This window comes from Rhopalosiphum maidis, chromosome 1, assembly GCF_003676215.2.
Source record: "Rhopalosiphum maidis isolate BTI-1 chromosome 1, ASM367621v3, whole genome shotgun sequence".
Lineage (NCBI taxonomy): Eukaryota > Metazoa > Arthropoda > Insecta > Hemiptera > Aphididae > Rhopalosiphum > Rhopalosiphum maidis.
In genome coordinates, this window is record NC_040877.1 from 75,561,207 (window position 1) to 75,585,274 (window position 24,068).

Genomic DNA, 24,068 nt, shown 5'->3' on the forward strand with positions numbered 1-24,068 from the left:
ATTACCCCCCCCCTTGATGAATTTCTGGATCCGCCCGTGAATGCACTTTCGACGTATATATACGATTCATTATTTGAAAAATATAAAAATCTCTCAAATGTAAAAGATTTTAAATTCATGATATTATTAGTTGAGTATAACACATATGTACAAATTGTGTAAAATATTTATAAAATTAAAATTAAAAAATTATTCATAAAATATATGTAAAAAGTTCAAACTGGCAAAATAGCAAAAATTCATGACTAGAATGATAGACCTTTTTATTTCTTCTTAAATTAACAATTTCAGCAACAAGCCACACGCAATTTGACACGTAGAGCAAATTAAATCTAACCAACACTTTTATTTGACACATGTGTGATCACTGGTGTACACCAATTCCAATTTCCATTGTAGATGAATAGATTAAAAAAAAATAGTACCGCTTTTCGTATGTGACGGGGTGAGTGATGTTTTTTTGAACAGAAAATTTAGTATACAAGAGAGAGTACTTGGCATCGGAATATCGAAACCGTGAAAGCCTTCAGCAGTCGTATGGAAAAACTATATCTACACTCTCTCTGGACAGAGAATATAAATGTCTTAAAATCGATGAGTGGTCGTTTTAAGAACTACATTTCATATACTACGAGTTGGTACGCATAAAATGTTGTAGGTTGTCTCCGCACGCACTATTCAATTGAAAATAATAAATTTAAGCTATTGAAAATATTAGCGATACATAATTTTTAGAGCTATTATATGCAAACAACAAATAATATCGCGATCGAGATATGTTGCATTCGTCGTGTGAGCAAGGACAGACAGAAAGCGGGAAGCTTACATACCTATACATTAATATTGTTATTTAATTGCTATTTGTATTCGTAATGTTGTGCAGTGCGGAAACAAATGTGTATAATTTCCTATGTATATGTATATAGTGCCTGAAGGGCCGTAAATTAATATTGGGTTTCAATGTGGATTAATTTCGTGCCGACTGTCGGATAATATACAATACGAATATTATAATATATTACTATATTATTACCTACCTCCTGTTGATGATATTTTACTTATCAAAAGTTCATTGAACATGTATATCGGCTCACCAGAGCATAGTATAGTGAAATAAAACGTTTTTATTTCTTTTAATAATAATTATGAATATTGAAAAAACAAAAATCTTCCTCGAGACAAAAGTATGATTGTTATAATGTAATTCTATACATTTTCCGCATAATGCCACGATGCCATAGCTGTGCGCCTGTGCATAGAGACCATTTGATTCATTACAATTGTGATCAACATAATATACACAACCGTAAAAAGCCATAATCGCAATGCAACCGCATTGTAATATAATATTAATGTGTTTGATATTATGAACATCGACACGACTCGTTTTACCCAATTAATATAATAAATAAATAATTTAGAAATTGAATTGAATGCGTTGATATCAAAAAGTCAAGTATAATTTGTAGGCAGTTTCAAGCTGACTGCAGAACGCGAGATGATCAATTACGCATTTTATACATTTTTTGTACTAATAAAAAAAAAATAAAATACCTTATTCATTGCTGCCTTCTAATAAAAAAAAAAAAAGAAAAAAACGTAATTGCATCATATTCACATACTTAGCTCAACAGATCAACAGATAGTAATGGTTATACCTACTCATAAATGCAATTTTATATAGGAAGTTATTTCGTAATAGTTTTTATTGGATTGGTATATTAATTATTATTACATATTACCTATTAATATTATTAACAAGCTACCCATAAGAACATACGGCTAATATTATAATAATTTTTTTCATTTGATTAGACTATTTATAAATGTTATACCATTGCTTCTTTGAAAACATTGTAACTTTTAATTATTTGTTTACCTGTTGTAAATAAGTATATGATGTATTATATATTGACTATTAATGTATATAGTAGCAAGCAGCTAAATAGTATAATATAATATTATGTAGCCGTCTTAAATATGTCAGACTGGAGGAGTTTGATTATTATTAGTTTTATATACGATATATTTCAAGTGTTTTATCCTAATTGTTTTTAATGCGTATTGGTCACAAGGATGGTGGGGTTCTTTGTGCTTGAAAATGAAAGTCATAGCTCATAAGTCATAAAAAATTAACACACAAACATTAATGAAACATGTTCCTATCTATGTATCGTTGATCTATAATGGATAGACAGTAAGTATAACGATAAAACCGAACTTGGCGTTGAAATTATTTTTACTTGGATTTTTGCGCAATATTTTTATGGTTTAGTTTAGATGCAATAACTACGGAATTTTACTGCGGAATAATTACTATGGATAATTAATGATAAAAATTTGTACACTGCAAAAAATAACAGCTGACCGACATATCTAGATACTTCAATATGGGGTAAAAAAAAAAATGGATCGTTATCTCTGTACACATATATCGGATATTATTATTTATTCCTATATCCACATAGCGCTTTATAATATACCTACAATACCGGTTGTTGCGAACAATGGGGGTCTCGAGTGTATCAGAGCTCAATAATAATTACGGTGATCTGAATTGATTGCGGAGATCGTTAAAAAACAAATCTCTGGCCCATTATACGAGAGCTGGCTGAAAAAAAAACCGTAATGCCCCGCTGCAATATATGAACGTACAGCGAGACCGCCGCAGCGGCAGTGTTAATACAATACGCATGTATACGAGTACATGTAAATAATAATAGTAATATTATTCTATATATGTGCGGTTATATGTGTGTGTGTGTATTATCTATAGTAATATAATTGTTTCAACAGTTAGCCTGCGAGGCATGTGGTTCAGTCCAAAAGGTTAAGGCTTTAATGGACCGCCGCGCGTGTGTATACGCGAAAAGTATTCACTAATGACCAACAGACTACAAAAGTTGTAACGCGCATGCGAGTGAAAAAAATAAATAGAAATTAATACGTTATGGTAAATTTATCTACAGAATGATAATAACTAATTATACATATTTTGCACCTATAGACAACCCCGTTTGACAATCGCGTCACCGCGATCAAAAACACCTATCCCAAAATGTTTGCGGTTTTATACAGAAGACAACAAAATGAATTTTTTTGCGTGCGACCCTATTGCAGTTGATAGTGTTTTTAATAAATCAAAATATACGTTTTTTTACAAAAACGTAAGACATGTGCGCATGTTGCCTCTTAACTCTTAAGCGATGATATATATCGTACTAAATATGTTGTGGCCATATAGACCGGTACAACGTGTTGCTGATAATCGGATAAGTATATATAGCTATAGGTGTGCACTTACATATTTACATTTAATATAGTATAGGTATACATTACTTTGACAAAGTAACTTATATATAAGTAACCATTGCACATTTGCACCACATGTCGTGATTCTCCATTAACGGCCTCGGACGAACATCGCGGTTCAACGATCGACATATCGACGTACAGTTACATACGTCGAGTATACAGAATGATTTACCAAGCATGCTCACACCATTTGTTCTCCATTATTACAGTTAATTGCAAATCTGATTTTTGGTTGTTTTTTTTTTTTTTGTACTCTAAGGCGATATTTACAATTTCTTGAGATAATGACAATGTGTACTATTATGGAGTGTCCTGTGATGATAAAAACTCTCCTGTTCTTTACTATAAATTACGTATTTACCAGAACATTTTTCTAAAAGTTGTGACAATGTGACGTAAAGATTAAAATTTAATTTCAAGCGAGTCAATTTTGTGTACTAAAGATAAAGTTCATGATATGCAAGTTTAGAACCTATGAGAGGGCTATGGTGATTTGAAAATTGTAATCTATCAATATTAAAAATTGTCAAATTTGATGAGTAGTATAGTACTTAAGTGAAACTTAAACATTAATTTACACGTATCAAATATTGCACTCATTAAACATAAAGAAATATGTAAATATAATGTTTTTACATGCCTTATAGCAATGGAAATTATTAGAAGTTCAAAATAAGTTAGACGAAAATTTAATTTTCATTATTTTAGTTTTAGATTTTAACTATTTTCATGTTGTTTTTGCCTATTTAGAGAAAAAGTGATGATGGCGTTAGAGTTCTATGTGTCACTAACACTATACTCTACCCCCCGTGAATATTGTGATTAACTTTAATTATTACTTTTATATACAAGTATTTACAATTTTAGGAATTTTAAGATTTTTTTGATAACTATAAATAAAAATATTTAAGCTCGATTAAAAAGTTAGAAAATTTAACTTTCAAAATCACGAACAGATTTTGCAAATTTTTCATTAGTTAAAAACGTTTTAAGTTTTCAATTTTAATAGTTGATACTTAAAAATGTAATAAACTATTCGCCATACAGAAACCTATCTTACGAGATAAACACAAACGATGCACAATTTTTTTTATAATTATTTCGAGTTTATTTTTTTACGAAATTAGATATTCAAACGAAAATAACGATTTTAATTATTTTTTGTAATTCAAAAAATATTATTACTTTTCGTTTATTATTATTGACTATAATGTCTATAGTGCACAATTGAATTTTTCAAAATTTCAATTTACTTACACTACGAGCCTATTCAAATTTCACAACGTTCTACAGTGAGTACATATATTTTTGATTACACTACGTTAATGTTAGGTATACAGTGTACGTATTCGCTTACAAGTTATAAATACTAATAACAAATAGCGAGGCTACAGCATCGGCGCCAGCGGTTTATGTCCCACATAATTCGTAATGGACAGCTACGGAGGAATGCCGCAGTTGTTTCGACAATAATGGTAATAGTATAAAATGTGCGTTAATATATTCATTTTTATAATAAATTAAATGGGCCCTAGGAAGACTTGACCGAACCGTATAATAATAGTATATAATGTAATAATATTATTACATTACATATTATTTTACGCGCTATAACGGTGTACGTCCTGCACGAATCGTCGACGACCTCCCGGCAGCTTGACGGATCGCAGGTCAAAAGGTGTCGCCCATATATTTTTTATTGAGTTATGTATTATACAGAGACCTATATATATATGTGTGTGTGTAATGTAATAATGGATTACAAAAATAAATTTATTGCGCAAAACTGGCAAATGATTTCATTTTGATATCTCTGACACTATGCGCTATACATATTATACATAACAGTGTAGGTATATAGTGTATACCTGCTATATATGTATAGAGCTATGGGTATAATATTATGTTATATATGCATAAGAGTTATACAGTATATTACTATATTAGTCGTGTTTGCATACGACCAACAACGCCACTGTACTTAGGTTTTGAATTTTTTTTTTTTTTTTTCATTATTATTTTCTTAAACAAACCGAGATATATAAGAATTATTACTTTCTAAACACTTATTATGCTATATACAATAAAAACACACACAAACAAATCATATATTATGTGTATATTTACATGTCCTACTCCGGTCGTGTTACTATAATATATTAAAACATAATCTTGTAACATTTGTATTTTGTGTGCACCGATTAATAACGATTTATTGCCCGTAAAAGCATGTAATTATTTTAATTATTGCTTATCCTCGCGGTGTGCATTACTCTCACTAATATGCAAACGACTTATAACACGTAAACCTTATGGGATAGTCGTACAGTCTGACGGTGGGTAACTTAAACGCGGTAGTTATTATATTGTACTCTTATAAAAGTATTTCTATATATGCCGATAAAATAGGTAGGTGTATAACTATAGGTATACCGGTATACGCGCATTAATTTTACATTGCGTTTTTATGATGACCGCGGGTGTAGCTTCAATAAAGCTTTTACGTGGATTGATTAATCAACTCTTACCAGAACAATATAAAAAATAAAACCGCGAAAGTTGATATAACACTGCTAGTGTTTAACGATTAATAATTTATATTCTATTGATATATTAGTAATGTCTGCTAGATATTGAGCAAATTGTTGTCAAAAACAAATCACTTAGGTGCTAATAATGAAATATTAAGTACCGCCTATACAATAATTATAATTATTTATTACATTATAATTTCATATAATAGTTACTACTAGCAACTATTATTAACTTATAAGTCGATATAAAATAATTTTTAATTTATCTTTTTCTAAGCATGATATTATTTAAAAAATATTTTTAAGCTTAATGGTTTTAAGCTAAAATAGAAATTATAGAAAGTAAAAATTTTAGGCTGTTTTGATTTTTTCAAATTATGTTGATAAACCTTTTTTTAAGACGAAAATCTTGAAAACGTAATGCATGGTTCCTCGTAAGTTATTCTTCCACTAGTTAAAAGTATCAAAAATACTCGTCATAATGACAATTGTGTTTTATGTTTATTTTATAAATATTTTTATAACTCGTTAAAATCACGACAATTTGTTAACTATTATGTAGTTGAGAATCTATGAAATGAACAACTGGCCTGTTTTATATAACGTTATTCATATAAATTGTTATTACAAACATAATATATATTCACAATATTTTCTTTTTATAGACATTTGAAGATAACATTTTGATATAATCAAATATTTAAATGAATAAATAACGATTTTAATCATTTTGTTTCAATTGAAATCATTTCGCTATCAAGCGCTATTAATATTTTATAAATAAAATCAATAAAATTTAAAACTAATTTTAATTTATTAACACCACAATCTTATCTACATAATTTTAAAATACCTACTTATACGTTTTATAAGGTTGGCATAGGAGTTAATAAAAATAATTTGGAATAAAATATGCATAAAAAATACTTGAACATATCATATTACTAATAGAAATAAAACTTACTCATCGTAATATAAAAAGATTATAAAATATTCTGAGAAATAAAGGCAGACGCCAAACATGTTCCTGCTTAGAACCGATCTTGGGATCTAATGTTTTATCATTGGATTTAAATGTAACATATCCAATAGGTACCTTCTCGATGATAAGGTTTACTCAAAAGTCAAAATCTGTACAATAGAACGACCTCCCCTGTTTTTTTGTTTAATTTTCGTATAGATCGATAGAACACTGTTGCGGTAATTTGCTACCGTTGTTTATTATTTCTAACTTAACTGCTAGATGTACTTTAATGTAACATTACTTTAACCTATAACCTATGCCAATAATAAGATGTATTTTAGTCTTTCCGTAGAATTTTTCAACATAAAACAACTATCAATAGTATGTATTCAAATAAATAATTTGAGTTAGGAGTACGCCATACATAATAAAACTATTTAGAACACTGAACAATATATTATACGTATACCTAATCTAAATTATCAAACGATTATATGATTTAAAACTAAAAAAAAATACGGTTTTTTTTTCTAAAAATATTATGTAGTTTTTTAATATAGAGCCGTGATTTACACATAAGTAATTGTTTTCGATGATGAACTTATAAGTATCGAAATATGTATTTCAACAGACTTATCAAATTTTAAGAATAAATTAATACTCAATGCATTTGTGCCGCCATTAGTGCTTATATTATAAACGATTTAAATCAATAAACATGGGGATATTAAAAAGTACATATTGCTAATATTTCCATTGATCTGCATAATATTATACCTATATATATATGATACACAACGTACTACTAACACGAAATGTATCAAAACAACCGCCAAACTATTTCATAGGTAGCTTATAATTAACATTAGGTACTTTTATTTATTATTATTTTTATAAAATATTTCAATGCGTTGACGGTTCAATTTTAATTACATTATATTTATTATTTAGATTAATTGCAATCATGCCTAACCCAACAAACGATTTCAAAAATACTGGGTCAATATTAAAATTATATTATTACAATATTACTGTTATTATTATATGCATTTAATTAAATTATTAAAGTTGTGGTTTTGAAGTGTTTAAACTCTTGTAATACCTACCTATTAGACAACTGAACCCGTTGCATCATAACACGATCAAGACAGCATATCAAAAATTAGATACTCAATGATTTAAGAGCGGCATAACTGCGTAAGAAATAATATTTCATTTAAATGAAGGGCCTTGCTCGAGTATCATTCATTCATTTCGCAATAACTTGTTTTTATTATTATTATTATTATTATTATTAATATTGATAAACCTAAGTGGCTAAATGTTTTCAGAATAATTATTATAGGTAATACCCATTCAAAACATTGCAAATTTACCCAACTATAATAATGATACTTATTGCAAATCATTTATACCTAGGTAACTTGGATTAGGTGTAATAAATATTATAACATTAACATTACAATTTACAAATTTATAATATTAATTAACATTGACATTTTATAAAATATTAACAGCTTAATAATCTACCTATTAATTAGATAACATCTTTGACCCTTGTGAACATGGCATGTTATTAATCGACTTATACATTGTATGAATAAATCAATTACCCAACGCAAGAACAAAATTAATTGTAGGAACATAATATATAGTTTAAAAGATAATTGCTTCATTTGATAAATTCATCTTAAAAGTACAAATTATATACCTAGTTGTCAATTTAAAACGTGTTTTATTTTTTTAATACATAAAATAAAATAAAAATTACATAAACGTTGTAAAGTATATAAACAATAATTGAAATGTAAATATAATTATTGATTAATATCAAAGAAATACTAACACATCAATATACCTATGTTTATTGAATATATCTAATACTAATCTACAACGCACACATGACTTTAACGCTCGTTAAGTTGTTAACAATTATTATAAAGTATTTTTTTTTCTTTGTAGTATTGAAAAGTCTATATAGTATAGATATGAAACACGTCAATACAATCGTAAAATTAAATTCAGTTAAAAATTAAAATACATTTTTCTCAATATACTCGTCTATTAAAATTAAAATTAAAAAAAATTTAACCCAATTAAAAAAATAAAATTATAACGAAAAATTTAATAACAATTATAAATATACTTAAAAAAATAGGGGAAAGCACTATACTGTATATAGTAAGTTTCGAATATCTTACATCATCATTGAGTAGGTCACTGAATTGGATGTGTTTGAATATATTGAATCCAATAATAAATCACTGTATCGTCTGTATCCAAAAATGATTCTGATCAAAAAAATTATATCAACCTCTAATTTTAAAGATATTTTATAGTATTTATTTGTATCACTATATTTTAATTTATTTTTCTTAATAGATTTATAATATACTGAACTATTTTTTTTTCTAAAATCATTGCATATCAATATAACTATTTAATAACTATTATTATATTATAATTTTATAAATATTAATGTAGCATACGAGTATATATTATTGTTATTAACTTATAATCAATACCAATATAAAGTAGAGTTCCTTGGAATAAATAATTTAAAATTAATCTAAATATATGTAATTGAAAAAAAAGTCAAGTCCTTATGAGTAATATTTTTTTCTAATTACAAACAAATAACTATAAAAACAATTGAGGAGAAATTGTTAATTACTTTTGAATATCTAATTTTGTTAAAATGTAAGACTCTCATCCTAATAAATATTAATGTAGATTAACGCTAAAATTTTTTTTAAATTTCAGTAATCATAAGTTCATAACATCATTAAGGAATCTTGTATACAAAATATTACAATAATGTTATTAGTTTATGTTTATTTTTGCTTAAAAATAACGAAAAAAATATCTAACATTACAAATGTCAACAAAATTCATTAAAATTCATTAAAATCACAAAAACATACAAATAACTATGTTATTACAAATCTAAATATTTTCTAACTTTAATACCTCAGTATTGAAAATGTTATACGATGTTCCTCATATTTTTTCTTTGGTTAAATTAAAAACACTTTTAATGGTGACTGAAATTTAAATTTTGTCAACATTGGACAAAATAACGATTTTTAACTAGACAATGTTTGTTATTTTGTTGTTTTTCAATAAAAATTAACTATAGAAACTTGAAATATTCCACAATCGAATTTTTAAAATTTTTAGATGTTTAGACTAATGAATGGCATTTATTGGCAAATGTTGATAGAAAATGTTTTAGTTGTTTGTTCCTAAGTTGTTTTTCACAATAATTAAAAATATACAATAGATATATAAGCACATTTTTTTATAACCGTTTAAAGTTAAAATGTTGACAAAATTTGTTTGTACAATTTCTATGTACAATATATTGACTTTTATAAGTTAGTGACAATAATGTATTATAAAATATTATAATAATTAATATTTAACACACCGGGTATAATGAATTACTAAATGCTTATTAACTACTTGTGACCTACTTAATACATTTATACAGGAGAAATACTTCCTCAGCTTCTTTTTTAAAATACTTAAGTAATTCAGTTTTAAATTATAACTTAATATTTGTGCATATATACTAAAATCTAGAATATAAGAGTTGTAATTTTTACCAATAACAAGAATTTTTAGTTAAACGTATAAAATCAATAAAACCAATTTTAAAATTCATAAAATATATTTTTGGAGGATAAAAATTATTAAATTTTATAAATTTCATAAGCACATATTATATTTACATTTAATAGAAAATATTAATAAACGGTAAGTATATTTATTAATATTTAATTTGAAAATAAGATTTGTAGCCGATATATTATTATACATAAGAATTTTAAAGAATTTCAAAAATGAATATGAAATAATGAAATATTATACCAAATGTATAAACTAACTACAGTAATAAAATTTATTTCGTCATGAATAATTTTTTATTAATAAATAATATATTATGTTATATTTTACGAGCTATATATAACTACGTACTAGCTTTATTTAGTCAGCGTATAACATTGATGGATTAATGGTAATTAGTATTCGCCTTGAAATTAGTCGAATTTGTGGCACTTAAAGTAGGACAAAAAATATGAATCACTATTATTGAGTACCTATACCTCCTTATAATGAAAATTAAAAATGTAATGTTTAGTAAAAAAATAAAAATAAACTACGTTCCATAATTTCAATCATAGCCAACCTATATTTTGAGTAAACCTTCGATTAAAGTTCAAGGATAGGTAACAGATAAGGTTGTAAATAATAAAAGAATAATATTTTGTCAATTTGTTATTTCTTAAATGCATAAACTGAAGTTATATCTAGTAAATATATATTATAGAGCAATAATGTCGGATAACACATTAACACAGTACCAATACTCTGACCAGCCTACAATTTTATAACAAATCTGCATGGGAAATTGCATAACTGTACGACGTACCTACATCTTTCCATACATGCGATATATTTATAGGTACATGGTATATTTTTTTAATAATATTCCATTTTCCGGAAATAATTAATTAGAAATTATATTCCCTTAGCGCATATTGATTTATTCCAATTATAAATTTATAACTTCCTACATATTCCCTATATTTCTTTCGTTTTACGCCACTTAAATCACTGAATATATAATCAGATTAATTAATTTAATTTGAATAACAAATATTTTAAACAGTACCATGTAATCATTTAACATTATGCGTACATAATTATAATTTTTTGCGAGCAATATTATTATTAACATCCGGGCGGATTACATTATAATGCAACACCCAACGGTAAACGATATCAGCGTCACTGGCGATATGTCGATACTGACAATTTATTTAAATACGGTTTTTTACATAGTTAAACTCAGATAAAAATTGAATAAAAGATTATACTATAATCTATTGGGTAAACAAATATTTTTATGTAATAATTAAATAGTATGTTAATAGTTTCAATTCATTATAAATATATATTTTTTAAAACATTTTCGTGTAATATATTAACTTAAATATCATTCTATAGGTAGTTATATATTAAATATAATACTAGTAATGTAATGAAATATGAACAATTAACTAGTATATTAAGTACTCATTATTTTGTTCATAATTATAAACTTGATTACGAATTAAAAGATAATATGTATATTTATATGTAAATAAGAAGTAAGTACAATTTATAAATTAATATTCTAGTAAATTACGTAGTTCCGTTATAAAAACGTTAAAACGTTATAAGAGTAAAACTGCAGACGCATGGCTTTCGCTCGTGGATTTTTAGATGAACAGTTATATAATGATAGTAGTAAAACCCATAAACTAAAAATGGGTAATGATAATAATTATACATTTTTTTTTTTTAAATGTTGATAGTTTCCTGATACTATACATTTGTAAACTGAGTAAAATATAATTTAAGAATTGTCCACTAGAAAGCTATTGTAACTTATAACAGCTATACTCTTTCTCGGAACTAACAAATGAATTATGCTTGTAAAGAAAACTATGATGAACTCATTAAATAACGTTACCTATAGATATAGAAACTACGACTAAAAAGTTCGTGTTTGAATGTATGTTTTAAACACAGTAAGCCTCCAACAACAGAGGAATCCGAGGAGACCATTTTTGCAAATATCCGAAAATATATAATTGGTAAGAAATGCAGTGTTAACCTACACACTGCCAGATAAATTTCGTTCGGGAAAATTTAAAAACTTACTGTTATGATTCCTTATCGTTATATAGAATAATACACCTAGAGGAAAATGATTTTTTTTATTCATACTTTGGTTTTAAATAATTAAAACTTATTTTTTGTTATATTTAATATAAATTTAATAGCTACATTAAATACATAGGAACATACTAAATTCAAAAATTTATTTCCTAATTGTCAGTTAAAAATAATAAATGTATACATATTTTCAATATCTTAAGACTTAAATAATACTGCTTTCGTATCTTCAATGTAAAAAATTGAAATTCGGACATTTAGAGAGAGAATGTAAACTTGACCTATGGTATATGATGACGGTATAGAGGAAAGGGGGGAAATCTTATACACTGTAGACGAAAATCTTTAAAATGGAACCTGCCCTGTTTTTAAAAAACAAAAAAAATGACTTACGTGCAGCTGACTGTGTCGTGGATAGTAACGCCGTGAGCGAGCACAGCGTCAGCAAAAACAGCACCGGCACCGGAGCCTTTGAGTATTTGGCGACGTTGTACATCGTCGTCTTCGTCTTCGTTATTTTTTCGATATTTACAGAACTACTATATAATTTTGTATAATATATAAACCTATATGATGCCGCGCACTATCTAACGGCGGCATTACGTCAAGTCCTACAATACCCACTAAATAATCGTTCCCGTGTCTGGCATATAATAAACGTATAATATTATTTATCACGGGAGAAAAAACGTTCAAATCGAGTATTGAAAAAAAATAATATATTTATATATTTACAAACACGTTACAGGCTAAAACCACCGTCGTACGTCGACGGGCGTGCGTCGCGAACGAACCGTGTTGACGAACTGTGTGTGTACGGTATGCGTGGTGGACCCGGAGGTAACGTAGTCGGGTCTGCGGTGTTGCAGTCTGTGAGCGCGCGAGCTGGGAGAAAGTCGACTGTGCGTGCTGCCGCCCGGTTTAAGTCTTCGGCGGCGACAGTGAAAGTGTACAATGTATTATAATATAATTATATTGTGACGGTGGTTGTTTAGCCGAAACAAGGTCGCCCATCAGCCGACCTGTGAAATGTACGAAAATATTGTACTTACCTACCTATATTATATTACACTTTTTGTGTATATTTATATCAATTATTTTTATTTTATTATGGACAGCCGAATAAACGCAACAATTATTATACAATAATAATATTATATCGTACACACTATATATTATTACATATTTATATCATCTCATGTTCCGTATAAACACAAGATAATTCTAAAATATATTTACATAATACATGTACGATATTGATAAGCTATCGTCGAAACGATTACAACAATAACGTCACTACTCTACGAGATTATATGTGTCTAAGCGGTCTCTGAACAGTACCATGCATCTGCAGTGTGCACTATTAATTACTGTATTTCTCTCTCTCTCTTTTTTTCTCTCTCTGGCGTAACGTGACCTGCCTTAATATGTTACAATATTATTCCATATCACCATATTACCAGCAGAACACCGCCACCCAATCCTGATTATAACGGATTAGTGAGAACGCATCTCTATTTATTAATTATATATATATATTATATACCAATGTTAAGCTCATATTATGAGAGCATGTCATAACAATTTTTGACACGGTCATTATTAAAAATTTAATTTTATAGAAATATAGAAAACAGATATTCGCCTTTTTCATTTTGTAAAACAGAATTAAATGGCTATCTGTAAAAACCAAGCAAATACGCTTTTTAACGGAATTATAAATAAAAATAAAAATGTCCTTACAAATTGGTGAAACAACCAGATTAGTTGATTAACATATTGGTCCGTTTTTATTATGCAAGTTTAGTTTTTATAACAAATGGACTTCTACGATTTCGTTTTTTAGGTTCAAGTTAGAACCGGATAAGAATAGACTTATCTTATTTTGTCTGTAACAAATATTAATTACCTTTCAACATAATTAGTAAATATATGTATTATACGCATACATTCTAAAACTTGATTAATGTCAAATATAGTTTTGTTTTATTTAAAACCATATCATAAATAAACTTTAAACGTTATTGGATGACCAATACATTACTTAATTTATGAAGAGTAAAGAAATATTACAATTTACAGTTTATTAGAGCAAACTATACAAATACATAATATATTTATTTATAACCTGAAAATGCAACACATCGACTGTTAAAAATGTAAAATTTAATATGGATACTAAATCTGCAAGGAGTTATAAACCTGAAGTCAACAAAAAAAATAAAAATACACAACTTCTATTAATATAATTTCTAAGTCTGAGAACAGGAGCAGAGCGAAACTTGGTTTTACGTAAAAGGATATTAATAATAATAATTTGAACTAACAAAATTATTTAATACTTCCAAGGTTATGAGCCTCAGTACTTCGCCTATTAATACATGCTATTAAATTAATGTATTTACAATCATTTTCAAAATTAAATACTATCAAATATTACTTGATTGTATATTATAAGAGTGTATACTGTATATATAGTTGATAATTTGGTTTATAAAATAGGTAGGTAACTAGATTAATCTGAATTTTGATTAACAAATTAACCTAACAAAAAAAAAATGTTCTATTTTATGATATATACATACAGAAAACAAATTTTATGAATATACAGTAAACAATATCACAGAAAATAAAAATATAATGATGAAAAAAACCCTGACAGACAGACGACAGTTTCAGCGTAAGTTCTTCTAGTCAATAGTACCTACCTATTTCGCGACCTTACAGATAATTACATAACACTTACACAAAATAAATACTATTCGGCATAATGCATTTATGTATAACATAATAGATAGTAGACACTAGTATAAAATTATATCTAGCTACTAGTGTTATTATTTACTTTTATATTTTGAAATGATTGCTACAAAATATAGTCGCACCTATCTAAGGTCATTAAATATATTTTCATACCACCCACAAGTGTAATATTGAAAAATAATGAGTTTATATATTATATAGTGTTTTATAATAGTAATATCACTTCCAATGTTTCGTGTTGATGGCAAGTGATTATATAAAATAGTTATTGGTCAATACTAGACATACGATTTATAACAGATGTAATTATTTACAATATCAATTTATACTTGATCAATCAATGCTTAATAAGTACCTACTTATAATAATATTTACTTTAAGAAGAAGTTCTTAATGTTTAAATGATTAAATAATTGATTTAGCTTTAATTTTAAGTTGTGTTTTTTTAATTATTATTATTATTGTGTAAGAACGATGGAGTGTTTTCTTTTGAACTGACGAAGAGCAGATTGTTGCTTAAATGATAATATTTCACACCACTTAGATATTTTGGTTTGTAATCATTGATTTATAAAGTGGTAGAAGTCTTAGGTTAGTAAAATGTGAATGACACTGCTGTGCACTTTAAAAAATTTAGAATACTTTTCCATTTTTTCGCCCTGTATAACTTAATTTTGTTAATATATTGTAAATTTTCGGTAATAATGCTAATATCACTGGATCTTGAATAAGCAGTACTATCGTCAGTTTATAGAAATATTTCTCACTTCTATATTAGTTGTGGTTGGGAAATGTGAGATGTATAACGTGAAAAGTAGTGGTGAGATTTTTGGATCTACTGAGCCATTAAGGGACATTAGTTGTTATTTTCTTGATTTTTGAGTTGTAGTGGTTTATGCAAACGAGAAAACAGCGATAAGAGGAAAAAGATTCCATTAGATTATAAATTACAGACGAGGTGTTTTTAGTATTTTTAGTTTGTATAGAATAGCTAGAAGGCTATCATGTCAGATGCGATCAAAGGCTTGCGCTACATCTAAAAAATATTCCACTAGTATGAAGCTTTATTTTGGAAACTAGAGTCTATATAAGTGGTTCTTAACCAGTGTTCCGTGGACTTGGTATAAGTGTTCCGCCAAAATTTTAAAATCTGTAAGAAAAAATGTTTAGTTTCATTGTCTGACTTCATCGTGCAAACTGTGTTACGTATGCAATACTACATGCATTGTTTAATATATTAAAAAATTAAAAAATGTATATAATTATTGTTTTATTTTACGGCTGTATTCCACGAAAACCTTATAAAATGTTCAGTGCCGTGTCGTGGGGGGACCTAGTGGGCATGCGCCCCAGGCGTATGGTTTAAAGGGACACAATATTTTTATATAATGTATAATATATATGATAAATATAATAGGGGGCGAATATTTTTAATTTTGTCCTAGGCGACAAATCTTAAATTCTTAACGGCACTGCTCTGAAAATTGTCATAAGTGTTCAGTCATTCAAAAAAGGTTAAGAATCACTGGTCTATATAATATGCAATTAGACGAAAGAGTTTATAAGTGGTTGAATGTTTTGATTCAAAATTAATATTTTAACTTGCAAGTATGAGATTACTTTGATTTCATTTAGGTTGTTTGTTGTTTATTAATCTAGATCTAAAACATTATTTTTCAAGTATTTTTGATATTGAGGATAATAGGATCATGAGTCGGTAACTGTTCGGGTTTTTTATGATTATTAATTTCCATTTGATTAAAAAGTCACCGATGACTTTTAGTTGAAAGTTTAATAAAATAAAGATGTACCGTACCATGTGATCATGATGACATTTTTAAAAATATTTTTATAATTTACATTTGTGATGAGATCGTGTCCAAGTGATTTTTAGATCATTTTTTGATTATTTCATTAGTTACATTAGGAGTAGAGTATGGAAATATTATATTTTGAGAAAAAATATTCATATCTATTATATCAACATTTTTTGTTTCGAAATAAATTACATATTTATATCATTTGGTGAAAAGGTATTTCTAAAGTTTTAGTAAATAGTTTATTTTTGTCATCATGTTTTTTTGCATCAAATAAATGTTACTTACCCGATCTCAATGGAAGTTTTCTCTATTCAAGCATATCATAAGTTCTGAATTATGTATTGTGGATAGGTATCTTTGGTACGTCGTATGTACTATATATGTACTCTATATTCCTCCAGATAATAATAAATAAAGTTAATAATAATACTAACTAATGGAAAAGACGATTCTCTCAGAATAGCAAAATACTGCAGCGCTGACTGTTAAGAAAAATATTATGTTCATTGTAACTTATGAATTTATGATTAAAAAAATAACATTTTTTCCCTCTTATTTTGAGTTTATCTTTTTTGTGCATAGAATAGGCAACTAAATTGACATGACAATAATATTATAGAATTTTAGCTTTGAAAACCATAATTATATATATTATTGTACTTGTTAAATATTGATTTTGAATCTTGGCTACACTGCTTACATTGTTATCATTTGTTATCACAATATAATACAAATGCACTAAAATGCGTTATACGTATTGAAATTTGAAATTTATATTTTGTGCTGTAATATAGTAAATTTTTATTATGTAATTTTTTATAATCATATTCAATACTGAATATTAAAAAATTCAAAATTCAAATTGTACCTAGTTAGGAGACGTTTTAACTTAATATTTTGTTTCTGTATAATTTTTAAAAATGATTAAGCCCAAGAAAAATAATAACCCGTCGAAAAACCAAGCTGATGATAACGACAATGCTTCTCATCTTAAAAACAACTGTAAATATGTGCCTAAACCTACTTTGTATTCATCTATCGTTCAAACAGAGTCAAAGTTAAGGAATATTACACTTTCTCATTTGGAGCCCAAACCAAATACGATCAAAGTATGTACAATGTATGTTTAAGTATATACAATTATTTATAACTGTATATTTTTTATACTCAGAGAGGAGTCAGGCAGGTGAATTTTCCATTGACCGAACATGTGTTCGACTATAATAATATGGTGAATGTCGGATTAAATAGCAATTTAAATACTGTACCAAAACCCAAGCCTAGGGAACCACATTCAACAAAAAATCCAGAACCCAAGTTAAGTGATTATTACAGACCAAGTTTTGATAATGTCCAACGGATACAAATGAATAACATAAAAACTAATCCAGAATTAACAGTACAGTATGATGGTTTAGCAGTGTCGAGATTACTAAATGAAATTGATGATTTAATCTTTAGATAAACAATTGGTAGTAAAAGAAAATAAGACTTCCTTTTTGTTGTTAATTTTAACTTTGTGATATTTTTGAAAGTGATAAAATTATTATTTAATTTAATTGCTATTTAAAATAATTCTTTGAATATTAATAAGACCCCTTTAGATTTTATTAATTGTAATAATATTTTATTTTTGTGAAGTTTTTTTTTTTTCAATAAAAGTGTATAGTAAAATATGATCATTTTTAATCAATCAAGTTCTTATCTAGTAACAACTAACAATAATATACAACATATATTTTTAGCTTATAATATATCATGTTTTATTAATTCTTTATATGTCTTGTATTATATTAATATATTATTATTTCACAACATAAATATAATATGTCAACACATAATGAACTATACATTATTGTTCGGAGGTTGTTTATATATTGTAAATCACGTTTATTAATGTGTTTAACCAATTTTTTTGGAAGATGATTTTGTAAAATTCAAAATATTACATATTATATGTAAGACATACCTTGACATAAAACAATAATGGAAGCGCAATGATAAAGTGAAAGGTAATTTATACAGATTTTACTTTACATCGTCTGTTCATGTTTTGTTAGTGTTCACAACTAATCTTTTTGAATGTACATAATAATTTGTAGAAATCTTGGATGTAGTATATTATTACAACATTATTTGATAAATATGAATAATATTATTTCAAAAATGATATGTTGATAATAATCAAATGTATAGCTTTTAAATATTATATTCACTGGTACTGGTAAATTAGACATTTCTTTCAATACATTTTTCTAAAACTGCAGTACTGTTTATTTGGAATACTTAGCCTGAAAAAAATATTTAATAATCTTATGCATTTGATTTAAATTGGTTGGTAGTGTATTAGTGTACCTTTGCCTCGAAGAAGTCTCTTACACCTTTTATACCAACTTTGTTAAAGTCTACTTTTTCTTGTTTGGCCAATGCACGTTGACAGTACTCCAAAGTTTTACGGTTTGTCATAACAAACTTAACAAAATTAAGTAAAAGAATATTTTTATTTGGTTAAATAAGTCATTTTTATTTATATCTAATATTTAAATTTAAACATACTTCTCTAAAAGTCAATTTTCCATCTTTGTCTTTATCCACATCATCGATCAGTTGATTTAATGAGTTTTCAGTCCATGGAACTCGACGTTTGATCATCATTCGTTTCAATTCATTCCGACACAAATATCCATCTTTGTTTGAATCATACCTATGAATAAATATTGTTTATTTATTTTTAGATAATTATATACAAAATAACTTAAAGAGTTCCATTCATAGATGGTTTCTTTTCATTTAATGTATGCCTGGTCAATAAACTAATAATCAGAATATGAGCTTCTTATACCACATTTAAGAGGATGCTGTGCCGCATATGTTGTCTCTGTCTTACTAACGTACATCATAACAAAATTTCGTTCAGCAAAATATATTTTGTGATGTTAGCTTTAATATTGAAGTAAATTTACCTATTATTAAATTTGAAGGTAAGAATATTATCTAGATAGGTAATGAAATGCTTTTATTGATATTATTTTAAAGTGAGTTACAGCTGTATAAAATATTGCAACTTTAAAATGTTCATAACTCACTTTATTATTAAAATAATAATGCTTTAATTTATTTATCTTAATGCTTAAGAGGGCATCACACCAGCATGTGTTGTCTCTGTCTTACAAGTACGTAACATAGCAAATTTACGCTCAGAAGATCACGTTTAGCTCCGTCAGTTTAAAAATTAAAGTGAATCGACCTATTATGAATTTGATGAAAAGAAAATTATCGGTGTTTATATGTCGGTTTTTTACGATAGTTCAATTTTTTAGCAAGTTATGCGGTATATAACATAACGTAAATTAAAAATGCTCATAACTCACTTAAAAACTTAACAATCCCAATAAAAAACCAACATAAAAATACAGTTAATGTTCTTACCATCAAGTTTCATAATAGGTCGATTCACTCTAATTTTTAAACTAAAAAAGCTAAACGCAGTAGCGTAACTATGGTATGGCAAGGCACAACAATGCCCCGGGGTCCTCAACTCTTGTAAATACAATTTGTATTATAAAATAGCGTGGGCAAGTGGGTATTGCTCTGCTGTATAGTGTATAATAAAGATGAGGAGTAGGTCACTATTTGAATGCAATGACAGGTATCATTGTATACAAAAAACGATTCTGAACAGAGATGATTTGTCAGTCTAATATAATTATTAATTAGTAGGATATATTATATTATTACCTATATTTAAATTGTAATATATTGTTATTTATGTTTTCTATATTGAAGCTGGAGTTTTTTTTACAGTTATTTGAAGGAAAACTTATGGAAAATCTTGTTTTGTTTTAACCTTAGATATAAATCACAAAAATGTTATAAATTTTCAACTTCAAAATTCTTTGCTAATTTTTGCGATTTTGACATATTTCGTAAACAATTGAAATTTAAATGCTTATAAACAAAAATTGTAACTAACGTTTTTTTATTTTATTTTTTTTTTTTACTACGATAAGTACAACTCATAATAAACATTGTATTAAATTTTAAAGATTTTTTGGAAAACCTAATTTTTTTTTTATCGGTATTTCAAAAAAAAAAAATTTTAATTGTCTGCAAAAAGCTTTAAAAGTCAAAATATTTTGAAAATTTAATAGTAAATATATAACACTAATATAAACATTTTGTAAAATTTCAAGTATTTGCAATGATTCATTTTTGAGTTACGGCGAAATAAAAAAATCGATTTTAGTCGAAAACTGATAATGTTTTTTAAGATTTTGCCTGTTGCTTTAGAAAATTCCTGGACATTTTTTGACCCCCCCCCCTTAAAAAAATATCAACTAAATTAATTTTCTTTTTCAAAAAGGAGCTGAAGTAAAAAATCAAAGCATTATTTCTATTCCAAAACGTGATGACTGATGACAGACACAAAAATAAAAAAAACATACATCATTGTAAAATCAATAAATTCCTCACTCCGTTCAGAATCTAAAATGATATACAAACATTTGAATTTCATTTTAAAATTCACGAGACAGGTACTCTTAGAAATTCTAACAGCACTTAGAAAAAAGTTCAAAAAAGCCAAAACATACCCCATATTATTAAAAAACAAACAAATGGACACTAAAGAACTAATACTGAAATGGAATTCTAGAAAAAAAAACTTTGAATAGCTACTTTATAATTTTGTACATATAACATAAATAAACTATATTTATAATAAGTAATGACTGTTTTTTTTTTAATTTTGCTAATATAAATATATGAGGGGCCAACACTTGATACTGCCCCGGTGACCCAAATTTATAGTTACGCCACTGGCTAAACGTAATCTGCTGATTATAAATTTGCTATGTTACATACTTGTAAGACGGAGACAAAACATGAGACTATTACGGCCTCTTAACGTTCTTAGATTTGATTTAACTTAACTAAAGTTAATTATTTTCATTAACTTGGATAATTTATCTGATTACAGCTTGGCTAAAAAAACATCATCGCACTTTTAAAAATGCCACGTACACGGTTGTACAGCATTTGACTGAAAAATGGTCATCTTGCCTGCCTAATACATATACTTATTATTCAGTATTAATTAGTTAAGTATGGTTTTAGGGTATTTTAAAGGTCCTCTGTAAAAATTATGAATGAAATGTGTGTTAAATTAAAAGAACATTTTCCATTATTTTGAAATCGTATTCAGAACACTATACTTAATTTAAAATTTTGACGATAGACAGAGTGCAGACCATATAAACTTATTTATTATTCGCATAAATCTGAGTAATCTGACAATTAGTTTTCTACCCAAACTATACAGACCGTATGAAGTAGTAATTATTAGATAATTAAGACAATTTATTATACCGTCGAGTGCAGAAATTATAATATTATACATGACGTATAACCTCGGCCCCCGATGATAATATTATATACCAATCTATGTGCGCGCGCGCGTTTAAATCGCATATTATGCTTATGTAACATACAAGTAAGAGTAACCTATAATCTACGTACTGGTTGAAAATATCTTCGATCTTTCGTATCTGCGCCGGACTGAACTCGGAAAATTCCAAATACACCTGTCGCTTGGTCGTGTTGGATGCGTATTCATTAGCGATCAACGTACCGCCCTCGCCGTTCGAATCAGACGAATCTTCCTGCATGGTCGGTACCTATCTGTAGATGACAGAATGGAAGAATTCGAGCCGGTACGAAACGTTGCGATCCGAAAACGCGTATGTACAACCGAATCAGGGATGTGAGTAAATAACCGACAAAAACAAACCTACGGAAATAAAGGTATATCGAACCTGCGAGTTGCAACTGCTATATAACACTCCGCAATTGTTCGTGAGTTATCCTCTGCCGTGTAATACCAACGGTATAATTATTGTCGTATTTTATGAATATTGTATTGCGTTCTACGTAACTTAATTGTATATTATACGACTTGTATATGTAAAACAATAGACTTATTCGAGAAAAGACGCTTTACTGTGGCGTAGTACCTACGTCTATCGCCGTTTCTCCCGTAGCGAGGGATGTTTGAAAAATGAGTCAGTCTCATTATATACTCTGTTACTGTGTCACGTCACTAAAATAATATAATTATTATTACAACGCGACGACTCGTTTAATAAAAATAATTAATTTATCATATATATATATACATATAAAATACTCGACACCGCGGTTACTGTTATTTCTATGTATCTACACATATTGTACATTGCAAATTGTAATCGTCGTGTCGTAGGTATATGTATATTTTGTAAGCGCGTGTTTGTTATTGTGTTTTTACATTGTTCCGATGTCGTTTAACGGCTGATAAATCCAACTGAACTTGAATGAATATACATGTATACGATGTTCATGTATAGTGTGTATGAAAGAAAACGATTGTTCGATGGCGGTCATCAGATACGTAATATGCATACATTGCTTATGATTAATCGACAGCGCATTTATCAAAATATTGAATTTCCATCATTCGTATTGTATAGGTAACTCACTTGGTTTACGCATAATTGATTGATTTTTTTTTAATCACGTATTATTAATAAACGCTAATATTTTGGACTGTTTTTTATCTCTTTGCACTAAAGGTCCGTTTTCATGCAATTAATTAGTGCCCCGAATATTATGATACAATTATTTTAAACAAATTTTAATTATAATACAATAATCTCATTAATGCTCAAAATAATTAGATAATAGAAAATAGATCATTGTAATCAATGTAATATTGTAATGCCTAAGCGGTCAATTTTTTGGTAAACATTTTTTTTTAATAAGTTATTTATAATTATTTGAGTAATCAATTTTTTTTAAATAAAAATAACTAATTTTGATATTAATAGTAATTTTTTCTTTGGTCGAGTATACTTATTATTGTACCTTCAAAATTCCAACTAAATTTAATTTTCTTTGCTAAACTATACT

General features: G+C 27.2%; 3 protein-coding genes across 3 annotated transcripts in view; 1 reads left to right on the top strand and 2 right to left on the bottom strand.

Annotated features, from left to right (window-relative positions):
- LOC113556351 (dual oxidase) overlaps nucleotides 1–13,364 on the bottom strand; it is a 47,370-nt gene extending 34,006 nt beyond the window's left edge. Inside the window, 1 exon segment of the mRNA XM_026961230.2 lies at nucleotides 12,934–13,364. Within this exon segment, the coding sequence (XP_026817031.1) occupies nucleotides 12,934–13,036 (103 nt within the window). The 5' untranslated portion in view covers nucleotides 13,037–13,364.
- Nucleotides 13,365–17,877: 4,513 nt separating this feature from the next.
- LOC113558682 lies at nucleotides 17,878–18,740 on the top strand. The gene is made up of 2 exons (XM_026964185.1): nucleotides 17,878–18,232; nucleotides 18,295–18,740. Exons 1-2 carry the CDS (start codon nucleotides 18,044–18,046, stop codon nucleotides 18,586–18,588), a joined length of 483 nt encoding a protein of 160 aa, XP_026819986.1. The 5' UTR covers nucleotides 17,878–18,043; the 3' UTR covers nucleotides 18,589–18,740.
- Nucleotides 18,741–19,011: 271 nt separating this feature from the next.
- On the bottom strand, nucleotides 19,012–22,789 carry LOC113558873 (EF-hand domain-containing protein D2 homolog). The gene is made up of 4 exons (XM_026964457.1): nucleotides 22,641–22,789; nucleotides 19,680–19,827; nucleotides 19,479–19,595; nucleotides 19,012–19,414 (listed from the first exon to the last, which is right to left on the bottom strand). The coding sequence occupies exons 1-4, from the start codon at nucleotides 22,787–22,789 to the stop codon at nucleotides 19,397–19,399; spliced, it is 432 nt and encodes a 143-aa protein (XP_026820258.1). The 3' UTR covers nucleotides 19,012–19,396.
- Nucleotides 22,790–24,068: the final 1,279 nt, after the last annotated feature.

Bases quoted from the DNA above. Each gene is read 5' to 3' on its own strand.
- LOC113558682 (XM_026964185.1), top strand. From the start codon at position 18,044: ATGATTAAGCCCAAGAAAAATAATAACCCGTCGAAAAACCAAGCTGAT. The intron at 18,233-18,294 runs GTATGTACAATG...TTTTATACTCAG, and splicing joins CCAAACCAAATACGATCAAA to AGAGGAGTCAGGCAGGTGAA.
- LOC113558873 (XM_026964457.1), bottom strand. From the start codon at position 22,789: ATGCAGGAAGATTCGTCTGATTCGAACGGCGAGGGCGGTACGTTGATC. The intron at 19,828-22,640 runs GTACGTAGATTA...ATTTATTCATAG, and splicing joins ATCGAAGATATTTTCAACCA to GTATGATTCAAACAAAGATG. The intron at 19,596-19,679 runs GTATGTTTAAAT...AATTTTGTTAAG, and splicing joins GAAAATTGACTTTTAGAGAA to TTTGTTATGACAAACCGTAA.